General features: G+C 36.2%; 1 protein-coding gene across 2 annotated transcripts in view; it reads left to right on the top strand.

Moving 5' to 3' along the window:
• LOC150095906 (uncharacterized) overlaps window positions 1–12,925 on the top strand; it is a 271,111-nt gene that overhangs the window by 228,145 nt on the left and 30,041 nt on the right. For both annotated transcript variants that reach the window (XM_090409259.1, XM_090409260.1), the window contains exon 12: window positions 5,119–5,216. In XM_090409259.1, the coding sequence (XP_090265385.1) occupies window positions 5,119–5,216 (98 nt within the window). The remainder of the gene's footprint in view (window positions 1–5,118; window positions 5,217–12,925) is intronic.

The following is a 12,925-nucleotide window of genomic DNA, read 5'->3' on the forward strand; positions in this document are numbered from 1 at the left end:
TAGTCACAGGCCGTCTTTTGGACTCTACTCCTGAATAAACTACTCTTTGATATCTCTCCATCAACCAACCACCTATCCATCTCACCAACCCTATATCCATTCCCATATGTTGTAGTTTACGGATTAGTATTCCATGTGGTATCCTGTCAAACGCCTTTGCCAAGTCCAGCAGTATCACTGTAAACCCATTACCCTTATCCAGTTCAGCCGTCACCTTGTTATAAAACTTGAGCAAGTTACTGAGGCATTATCTACTCTTCACAAAGCCATGCTGTCCCCTGTACAGTATCTCATTTTCATCAATCCATTCCTGTATTTTTTCCCTTGACTACTTTCTCCAAGACCTTGACAATGACTCCTGATATGCTGATCAGTCGGTAATTTGCCACCATAGTCTTGGATCCTCCTTTATGCAGTGAAATTATTTTCCCCTCTTTCCATGCCTTCGGGACTCAGATTAAACAACATGGTCAAGGGCACGAATAATTTCTTAGCCTCTTCACGCAAGACCAGTGCCGGTATACCATCCAATCCCACAGATGTATTCACATTAAGGTTCTGTAATAGACTATTCACCTCCACTTCATTCATCACAATTCCCGTATAAACTAATGGTTCCTTCATTTTTTCAATGTCACCACCTGAATGATATACTTTTGCAAAGTGCACACTCAGTAACTCCACTATATCGACTGGTTCAGTGACCTCCTTACCATCGTCATTCCTTAAAATCATTTTGCCATGTACAATTTTTTTCTTGCTTGCAGCATATTGAGAGAACTGTTTGGGATTCTCTTTTGCTTGCATAGCTAGTTTCCTTTCATAATCGGCTTTTGATGGTTTTACCACACTCATTACCCTTCTGGCCTGCACTTTATACCGTTCTTGTGCCTGCAGGTCACCCCTTTCTTTAAATTCCCTCCACAGTTGTTTCTTTTTTTGCAGCTCAAGCTTAATGGTGTTATTCATCCATTTAACCCCTACTTGTTTTACTATTTGGACCCTAGGTATACAATCAGCCATAACCTCCTGTAAATGCTCCTTGACCACTTCCCATGCTCTATCGACGTCCAGCCCTTGTAGTTGTACATGCCATGGCACTGATCCAAGCAATCTCCTAAGTTTGTCAAACTTGCTAGCACGGTAATTCCACATATACCCTGTCTTAATCAAAAAATCAAAGATCACTCTCACCAATAGGTGGCAACATGGTCATATTCATTACAGTTAAATTATGTGATGCTATTACCAGGTCAAGCACTCTCACACCCCTAGTATTTTCAATTACATGCCGTTTCAGATAGTTATCCCTTAATAATTGAATAAAATCCATTTCTTTCCTCACATGTGTCCCCTCCACCTTCCAATCAATGTTACCATAGTTGAAATCCCCCATAATAATTACGCTCCTTCCACTCATTTCATCAATTTGTTTATGCATACTATCTCCACCATCTATTCCATCACCTGGTCTATAGCAGCACCCAACTGTATATTTTATTCTGCCAGTCTCAATCTCACACCAAATAGCCTCAAATGAGCTCCTTTCACTATCCTGCAATACAACTTCAATTCTCCTTGGCTGCGGTTCATCAGCTATCATCAATAACATCCTTCCCCCCCCCCATTTTATTCTCTCTGTCCTTCCTAAACACATTATAACCTACACATTCTATCCCACTAGCTATATCATCTTCCGTCAGCCATGTTTCACTAATGCCAATAACCTGTGGCCAGGAAGAGCCAATCAAGGCTAAAAATTCTTCCTTTTTGTTCCTAATACTCCTGGCATTAGAATACATGAAATGCAGTGATCCCTTTGTCCCACCCCTATCTTGATGCGTTATTCTAAATGTCCCATTCCCATTTTTTGTCATTATTGCTGGCTCGGGTACATTATATGCATTTTTACACTCAACTGTCTCACTGATGTTTGCATATCCACCCTCCCCTTGGTAGTTCTAGTTTCTCTGGTTCTGCACATCCATTTTTACTTCATTCAGCAACCCTTTTTCCAGTCTCCGCATACCAAGTCCATTCAAATGCAGGCCATCCATCTTGTATAAGTCCTTTCTCCCATCAGACTCATTCCACACCACACTGTTTGCATAACCTGCGCATAATGTCATTTGTGATTATAACCCTCCTTCTAAACTCCTCTCTGTCATACTGCGGCAACAGACTCACCATTTTAACTGTGTCACTCTTTTCTTTCGTTACCTTTAACAATACTTTCAAGTCCTCTCTCATAAAAAATTTATCACCTTTCAATTCATTTGTACCTGCCACAATTATTAATTCTTTCACCCTGTGTTTTTGCACTCTAATACTCTCACTTACATCCTTAAATTTCGCACCTGGTAAGTACGATTTAGTTACACTCCCATCTATCACTCCTCTTAATAACGAGTCACCATACAACACTCTTTCCTTCATTTCAGAAACTCTCCCACTCTTACGCTGTTTATTTACGTTAGCCAAATCACTCTGGAAAGAGTGTTTTGCAGGTGCTCTAATTGCTGCTGCGCATTTTGTATCACTGCGCGCAACCTAGCGATCTCACTTCCTACAAATAATTCCTCATTTTTTTTATCATTCAAACCATTTTCTCTTTTTGTATAGTTGCTCTTACTCTTTCTTAGATCACCGCTCTCATTGCCATCTCGTACATTGCAATTCCCTATCAAGCCACTATTTTCACTCTCATTCTGGCTTTCTTCAACCATAACTGTCTCACAACCTGACACATACTTCAACTCCTCACTTTGCTTACACTTTCTGCACATTCTACCACCACTATCACTTTCAATCCAAACTCCAGCCGCATTTGGGAATGCATACATTATGATATATGTCAAATTAGGAAAAAGCTTAAGTAACAGCACATGTAAATAAACTGTTGAACCTAAAACAAACAGTACATTCTAAATCAGAAAAGAAAATAATACCAATAATAAATTTACACATAAATTATGTGATTAACATTATACAGTCTTATTTATTACAACAACTTAAACTGTTATGACACTTTGAATTGCACAAGAGTCGTTGCTTTTACAACTGCATTTAGTCGTGGAACACTTCTTTCGTTTCAACCCCCACCAGAGCTTATCTGTGCTTATCGACATATACCAGTGATGGTTCAAATGCATAATAATATAACCAAATATTTGGTCTTTCACCGACATATTTGGTATATGTCGACATTCACTGGAGAATATTGACATTCTCTAATTTCGGTCTTTCACAGTAACATATACGTATATTAACACTATATACTATAATTCACATAATATCAGTATTTATGTTAGATTACAAGAACTGGAAGTTGATTTTATTGGCAAATTTAATTATTTCTATGTAATACTTTTCAATAAGTTTCTGTTTTGACACTGGCCACTTGTCTCCAGAAGTGGTGACGTGTTGTATTAGGGGCATCCGGATGGAGTTCAATAGCTGACAGTCGTAAAGTATGTGTCAACAGTCTGTTGAAGGTGTGGACTGCAAATGCACGATGGTGATTCCAGGATAGGGAATCTGTGTAAGTAGTGTCTTAGTTTTCCGTGTCCAGTTAGTAGCGTGGTTAAACCTGGAGAAATGGTGTGTCTTTTCAGCCGGAGTCTGTTTCTGATGCTAGGAAAGAATTCTTTTGTTGTCGATCCGTTTTTTGATGTTTCCCATTCTTCTTCTCACATGCGTAGTCTTTTCTCTTCTGCAAGTGTTTTTATTGCAGATTTCAAGAATTTCTGGTAACTTGTTTCTAGCCGTTCGTTTCTAGCTGCTTCTTTAGCCAACTGATTTGCTCTCTCGTTTCCTGCTATTCCAGTATGTGCGTTCACCCAGCAGAACTTGATTTCCCATCCCTCTAGAGTGAGATTTCAAACCAGATTTCTGGTCTGTTCTATTAATGCAATATGGTTTTTTATGCCATCTATAGTGCTTATACTATCACTGTAAATTGTTGCTGTCTTTGATGGGAGGTGTTGAGTTCTAATTCCTGGAGATATGTAAGTGACTGAACTATAGCAAGTTGTTCTGCTTGGTTGTTGGAACTGAGAGGATGCAGCCTAGAGTAGTGTTCTTGTATGATGGACTGTCTGTTGTATGCAGTGAAAGAACAGCTGACGTTCCCTTCGGTTTTGCTTCCGTCAGTCTATATTTGGAATTCATCACTTTCACAGTTATTTTTCTCCTTAATATTTGTTTTCTTTGCTGGGTGAGGCCACTTACTGTAGTGAAGCAGATGTTCATAGCAATTGATGTAGCAACTTTCATTATATCTTCTGGAAGTGATGTCATATATAATAGATAATTCTTGTATTTTCAGGCATATCAGTGTTAGAGCTGCAATAACACAAGCTGCCTCTAAAGATATTGTCCTGTATCCTTTAATTATATGTATGGCTATAAGACATGGAACTCTGTTTAGTTTTTGTCGGTTTAACTTTGATTTTAGTGTATGTTTCCAGGCAGGTGCAGCATAAAATATCAGTGGTAGTGTAGTTTCAGTATACACACACACATAATATTGTTAAATTGTGTGTGTGTGCCTGTGCGTGTGCGCTTCCCACTATGTCTCTGACTCCATGGAAGTCAGATGTTAATAATAATAATAATAAAGCTGTGCCTTATTATTATTATAAATCCCAGAAGTTTCATTCATACTAATGTGAATAGAATGTGTTAAGTGAATTTTTAACCCATGTTACATAAATTGTGGTATCAATTTATTAACCATGTTCATTTCAAAAGTGTGTTATTTGAACCCATGTAAAGTGAGAGTTTCCTGTATATCCATTTGCTGCTTTTCTCACTTCTATGTCAGCCACAGGAAACAAAGGTTTGGATATGCTGGTAATCCTTTGTTAACCATATGCTCTTGTGAAGTTTTATAAATCATTCTTATATCATTAACTTCTTTGTGTTTGAAAGATCAAAGGACAAGAACCATAAACATGTTTGAATATTACATAATTTTATTTAAATGGTTGAGATCATTGAGATGCTGTAGTGCACTGCATTCATAAAATTCACTTATGTACATCTTAAAGTTTTATGGAGAGTGTTCACTTCTTTCATTAAGTATGATTATTTTGAAATATTCTTTTCATATTCTAGGTTCTACATCCGTTACTGACTGTTCCAGCATAACAAGTGTGCATGGTATGTTGGATAGTACTGTTCATTCAGATTCAGATGAAGGAAACAAAATTAAGGTAATTTTTGGATTTTCCTCATTTATTATTATTATTACTCTTATCACTTGATTATTGTGAAATGGGAGATGTTGGTTATAGAACTGCTCTGAGCATATAATAATAATAATAATTATTATAGTTTGCCCACCGATTAGAGGCCCTTCGACACTTCTGCACATGTCAGAAAAAGGAGAATCCATTCCGATAATAAGATAATCAATCTGTCTTCTGGGATGAGTTTGTTTATTATTACAGGTTGAAAAATTTAGCTTTTCTTTTACAAACATTGCTGTTTTTAAAACTGTTATACAAGCAAAAACTATTTTGCTTGTATAACAGTTGGAAAAATGTACGTAGAGTATTAACAAAATTAAAAAAGGTATAGCATAAAACAAAAATTTAACTAAGTTTATTTTTAACAAAGTTTTCTATAAAATAAAAATAATTATACAGAAAAACAGAAATTTTTTCAAATGAACTTAGATATTCTAAACTTACAGTTGAGAGAACCGAGACACTTTAATATCCTAAACCGATTAATTATTTATGACTTGTTCTGACTCTTTTAACAAACCCATGCAAAAAAAAGTTGGAAAAAAATACCATTATCAAATCCTTTTAATCTTCAGAGTTATCTGAATCGGTGTCCGAATCGCCATTACTTTCACTTAAACTGATCAACAAAGGTTCGTATAATTCTTCGATAATTCCGTCTCTGTTCCAATACATATTTTCCAATGAGGTGACGTGTGAGCAATATTTTCTCCAGTTTTGAACTGTAATACTTTCAATCGCCTGTTCTGAAGCTTAAAAAGTTTTGACATGTCGATATCCCCAGTTACGTTGCGATGGCGAATGAAACCTTTCACTTCTGCCTAAACATACACAATATTAATATCGCAATGATATGGTGGTAGCCTCAAAGCTAGAAATCCATGCTCTTTGAGCATCGTGTCGAATTTAAATAGTTTAGTTGTGGACAAGTTTCTTTTGACCAAATTAAGCAATTCAATTTTTCGCATATGGGGAATGAGAAATGTTATTTGCAGAGAGCAATCCATAAGAACTTGCTTCTTATTAGACCAATTTGGAACTTTGTTTAATCGAATAGAGTGATATGAAGCATTATCAATGATAACAACAGCATTTTTAGGAAGGTTTGGAATCAGTTTTTCTTCTGCCCACTTTTCGAAGATCGTAGAATTCATTTGCTCGTGGTAATCTCCAGTAGTTGAATTGGCTTTGTATAGTAAGTTTGAATTCAGTAAAAAAAAACATTTCTCCACCTGCACACAAAATTATTATGCTCCGCGGGGAATTTCCGGTTTGTTGCACTCCACATTCTTCTTTAGACTGCCAACATTTTCCATAAGTTAAATTACTATCAATCCAAGTTTCATCTAGATACAAATTTGTCTTTTCTCCTCCGTGAAACGTCTTATTGCTCTTAAATACTGCGTTCTAGATAAAACAATGTCACTTCGCTCCATGATAAGTTTCCTTTTATTTTGGTACTTTTTAAAACAAAATCCAATTTCATGAAGTATTTTCCTTAAAGTTTCTCTTTACCAAGGAAAATTAATTTTTTCTTTAAGCGCAGGAATCAATTTCGGAACAGTTGGCACTCTTTTCTCGACCACGTAAAATTCGTGAATAGTTCTTCTTATAACGTCTACATCAAAATCATTCAAAGCTATGGTTTTGATGGTTTTCTTTCTCTGGCACTTTTTTTAGGAGATTTAAATTTTGGCTTACCTTCACCTTTTGATTATTCCCTACGAATTCTTTTAACAGTCGACCCCAATACGCCTGCAATTGCACTTGCATGTTTTATGACTTGAGAAAGGGGAACAAGGAGACAGCCTTCTGATGATTCTTTTTTTGCAGAATGTCAGCACATTATTCAATATTCTTTTGCAAGAGCTACTGAAATGTTTAACAACAGAACTTGTTGACTGTACCGGATCCATCATACAAATTAATAATAAAAAAATAATGCAAAAATGTGACAACAAAAATGAAGCTAGTACAGCGACAGACAAGAAAGCACGTGATTTCGCATGTTGGCGACCAATTCATACATTCTTCATTTCTTTCTCCCCTTCAGCATGAATTGACTATTCTTGGCAAAATGCCAAGGAGAGACCTACAAATGGTAGGCATACAATATCATTATTATCACATCATTTATGGGTCAGTAGACTCATCATGGATGGTTCATTCAACTGACAACATATTTTTCTTATTGAACCTTAACATTCTCAACACTTTCTGCATTCACAATGTTTATGTAATGTGTTCTATTCACACACGATATTCCATGTAAAAAATCTACTTCTCATGCCCTTCTTCACCACATCTTACACAACTTCAAAGAATGATCTCTGGTTCTTCCCCTCTCACCTCTACTTTTTTATAATCCCCTCTGTATCAACCTAATAAAATCCCTCTCATGAGCTTAACCATCTCTTTCATATCACTTCTTTTCTATCTATTCACTAGCCTCTGTAATTTTTTTTTTACACATCACAATGAAAATTAGGTGACCAAATCGGAACATAATAGTCCAAGTGTGGTCTGACTAGTGCTTTATACAGTGGCACAACCATCTCTATCCCAACATCAGTATACTCCTTATCATAGTGGTAATGCAATGTGAAGTTTTTGCAACACTTGCAATGTTCCCTCTAAACTTCGTTCTATCAACTATCATTACTAGTTTTTGAATCTTATCTACTTCCTATAGCACACTTTTATCAATACGGTATATCTCTGTACACCAAAATGCAATGCTTTGTGTTTATTAAAATTACTACTCCACTCCACTCACTTCTCCAAGCTAAAAGTCTGTTCAAATATTCCTGAAGGGAATTAGCATTAGCCGCAATCCTCCTTATAATTCTCCCTAACTTTGCATCATCAGCAAACATTTGAAGATCCCTAGTCAATCCTCATGAAATATCATTTACAAATAAGTTAAACAGCAATGGCCTAAGAACTGAACCCTGGGGCACATTGCTGGTTACCTTCCTTTTTTGAGGGCACTGCTCCATCATACTTTTCTGGTAGAGGAAACAGTCTCCATTTCCATCCCTTACAGCTTGAACACCAACTTATCATGAGATAATCTATCAAATGCTTTTACAAAGTCAAAGGATATCACTGTGTATGAATCTCCCTTATCTAACACACCCGTTAGCTTATCATAAAATTCAAATAAATTGCTAAAACAAAACCTACCCTTTACAAACTCATGCTGATGATAATAAAGAATCCTATATTCATTAACCCAGTACCACTGTATATACATCTTTATTCTTCTTGTTGAGAGGCTTATACGCTGGTTAAACATGATAACTAATATTTAAGGAATTGACAGCATATACTAGAAATATAAATTAAATAAACTTTAATATATACTTTCTGATATTTCGGCAAACGTTTTGTTTCGGTTGTTGTAGTTCGGCAAACTTGGTTTTCTCAGTTTATAGAAAACCCACCCATACAGGCAGATACATTCACCAACAATCCCATCACCCCCATCACAACAATATGGAGTTATTAAGACACTATTCAACAGGGCAAAAATAATCTGTTCAAATGATCAAGCCCTAACCACTGAACTAAATCACATCCGTGACACTTTCTCAGCCAATGGCTACCCCCCCCCCCAAAAAAAATCCAGAAAATACTTAACCCAGTTATCCACAACCCACCACCCCCTCCTCCCCTTCACAAAAAAGATTACTCTAAATCCATCACCATTCCCTACATCCGAGGCACCTCGGAAAAAATCAACAAAATCTTAAGAAAACATGACTTAACCACTTGTTACAGACCACATAGAAAATTGTTGTTATCCCTTATCTGCTCCACTAAAGACCAACCACTTCCCCTAGACCTACCTGGTGTATACCAGGTCCCTTGCAGCTGTAAATTGTCTTACTTTGGCCAAACAGGCAGGACAGCAAATATCAGAATCTCAGAACACAAGGATTACATCCGATTTCACCAGTACAGCCACTCTGGGCTTGCAGACCACGCTCTGGATACTCGTCACAGAATAAGATGGAAGAAAGCCACAGTCATACACCGCAGCAAGTTCAAGTATGAAAGACTATTCATGGAATCAGCCTCAGCCCTTGGGAACATGCCAAACCTCAACAAATTTGGATGCATGAGACTGCCCCAAATTTGGGAAACATTTATCAGAAGAACTTCAGCCCAAAGGCCAAGAACCACCAATATAGCTCGCCAGGGGGCACCATCGGGACTTTAGGAAAATGTTAGCTTCCTAGCTTCAGTTCTCATTTGCTGTTATGTAGTACTTGTGTGCACGTGTCTTTGTATTAAGTTCCCAAGAAGATGGTAACATGACGTTTGCCGAAATATCGGAAAGTATATATTAAAGTTTATTTAATTTATACTTCTAGTATACGCTGTCAATTCCTTAAATATTAATTATCGTATATACATCTTCCTTGTCCAATACATTCATCACCTTGTTATAATATATAAGAAAGTTAAAACATGACCTTCTTTTTACAAACCCATGCTATGACAAGCACAGAGAACACCACTGTTATCAACCCACTTCTGTATCCTAGTTCTCATCAACCTTTCAAACATCTTAACTACAACTCCAGATATACAAATCAGTCTATAATTTATATCCTTGGTCACCTGCTTTTCACTGTGATGTGGAAACATTGGAGAGGGTCCAGAAGTGAGTGACTAAGACAATATCAGGACTTTGGAATGCTTGCTATGGAGAGAGGTTGAAGAAATGTGGATTGCAGAGTTTGGTGGATGGGGAGAAAGGAGGTGATATGATAGAGACATTTAAGTTAGAAGATTTTATTGGATTAATCCATAGAGGATTATAAAAAGAGTAGAAGGTGAGAGAAGAAAAATCAGAGGCCATCCCTGGAATTTATGTAAGAATATAGTGAAGAGGGGTGTGAGTAGATTTTTTTTACATGGAGAATTGTCAGTAAATGAAACACATTACCAGAATGTGTTGATAATGCAAGGAGTGTTAAGGATTTTAAGATTCGGTATGATAAATATGTTGTCAGTTGAAGGAACCTCTCACGATGAGTCTGCTGACTCTATGAAGGGTATAATAATCTGCATAAACTAAAGAGATAGGATTAACATTGCCAATTTTGATATTAGATTTAATACCACTTTCCTTCATAATGTGATCCATATAAATAATGTGCACCCTTATTGCATGCCAGATTTAACATCACACCATCTTCCTATACCTCCCTCAATTCTAACTGCTGACTTACAGCTTAAATACAGACTATGTATTGTTCATTATAATGTCCCATTTACACTATATAACTATAGATTTTTTAAGATATTTCCTCTTGGCCCCTTGTCATATGCCTTTTCCAGATTAACAAAACTTAAATACAAATCCTCATTATATTCCCAAGATTTCTCAACTATTTGTCTTAAAAGTGAAAATCTGATCCCGACAACCTATATTTGCCTGAATCCAAATTTCACCAAATTTCCTTCCCACAATTTTTCTTAGCCATTTCTCAAGTATACTTGTATAAATCTTACCAGGAACACTCAGTGGGAAATACCTCTGTAATTTTCACATTCAGTTTTATTTCTCATTTTATGGATGGGTACTATGAGAGCTCTACTTCAATCATCTGGAATTTGACACTCTGACCAGGCCTTCTGAATTATACAGTTCAGCCACTTTAAAACTTTTATACCTCTGTATTTGAGCCTGGTCAAATTTCATCTACTCCAGTTGCCTTTCCACATTTCAGGTTTTTTATGAATTTTCTGCTTCACATATGGATATCCATTTCTGTCTGCATTTCTGTTGGAAGTTTTCTACCATCGTGCTGACACTGCTTGCTTCATTTAGCATGCTTTCAAAGTAATCACTCCAGACATCTAGAATATCTGTGTTCAGTTTTCAGCCTTTATCATCTCTGATTCTTTTTACAATACTTTTTCTTCTATTTCTAAGCTTTTTTCAATAGCCTCCAGAATATTTTGCTACCTTCCTGATATTTATTTTCAATGTTCTTATCAAGTCTTCCCATGACTTTTGTTTAGCTAGTTTTACACAGTGCTTTGTTTTCTTACATTTTTCTCTGTACTCTCTAAGAGCACAAGCTGACTTACTTGGCAAGAACTTTTGATATGCTTTCTTCTTTTCTTGGATTGCTTTTACTTCCAGAGTTCTCCATGGAGTTCTGATTTTTCTGTCTTTACAACCTCATGATATGCCTCTCTGATGGAACCAATATTTTCTTCAGGGTTTGCTACTGAATCTCCAAGGTTTCTCCATTGTTTCCAACTCTTTCATTTTTTATTGAATGATGTTTGTGTATTTGAGTCTACCGTTCTCCTCTGAAAGCTGCTGAACTTTGATTCATTTTAAAACTTTCTTATACACTTTTCTTTTCAGTATGAAATTCAATTTTTTCCTGCTCATAACTAAATAGTGATCACTTCCTATTTCAAATCATCTGTATACTCTTGTTCTGAAATAGTAGGAAAACATCACTATCAACTTGAACATGGTCAATGAGACTTTTGATATTTCTTTCATATCCATGTGAATTTATGCACAATTTTATTTTGTAATGGTGTTTGTACTAACTAGTCCATGTCCCAAACAGAAATCCAGCAAGCATTTATTATTATTTGCTCTGCTCTTTAATCCAAATTTTCCCAAAGCATTTCTATATGCCTGATAATCATTGCCTACTTTGCTATTTAAATTTCCAACAAGGACCAGTTTTTCATTTTTTCATTATGCCAGCTGTCTTCTCTAATGCCTCAAAAATTCCATAATTTCTTCTTTGGTAGAACCTCTGTAGTACCATAAGCACAAATAAATCTCATTGTGCAGTTCCTCATTCTGATATTTGACCATATTGCTCTACTTGATACTGCCTGTCATTCAAGAAGATTATCCCCATATTTAGTGTTGAATACTATAGCTACTCCCTCTTTTCCCTGATTGTTATTGCTTGAATATAACATTTTGTATTTGTTGTTTAGAAAGATGTCATCTGTTTTTGTTTGCTTTGCTTCAGTAACACCTATTTTGTCGATCTGATGCTTGTCCAATTCTTCTGCTGGTTCCATTTATTTTTCATTGATACTTGTTATGTTGATAGTACCAATCTTGAGCTCTGATGACATGGAGTTGGGATATGTTCTAGAATTTTTTCCAGTAGCTGACTTTACACTGTTCTCCCTGGTTTCTTGACAAAAACAACGGGATCCTTGTTTAACCGGGTGACATCCCATTTGACACGGAATTCTGTCATGTTGTACCATCGTTTTACATTGTGGTTTAAGCCAATAAGAATATAATTCATCATCATCAAATTCCTGATTTGTGCCCTCAAGGGGTGTACAGGATATGATAGTACTACATGAAAAATTTACATCATTAATAACTTCCTATCTACAATTTTCCTCCAAATCAGTCTGTTACTTATCAAGACTCCAATATTATTAGATCTTATATTTCTATCGTCTAAGGCACTTTGTACCATATCAATCCACCTATTTCTTGGTCTTCCTCTGGGTCGTTTTCCTGCTGCCCTGGCAGAGAATTTTTTTTTTTTTCTAATCTTTCCTCTCCCATTCTGTTTAAGTGACCATACCACCTGAGATTAGCTCTGCTAATGCATTCCTGGATGCTGACAATGTCAAGTTCTTTCCTAATATTC

This window comes from Typopeltis vanoorti, chromosome 19, assembly GCF_054136105.1.
Source record: "Typopeltis vanoorti isolate ZY-2024b chromosome 19, IOZ_Tvanoo_1.0, whole genome shotgun sequence".
NCBI classification, from domain to species: domain Eukaryota; kingdom Metazoa; phylum Arthropoda; class Arachnida; order Uropygi; family Thelyphonidae; genus Typopeltis; species Typopeltis vanoorti.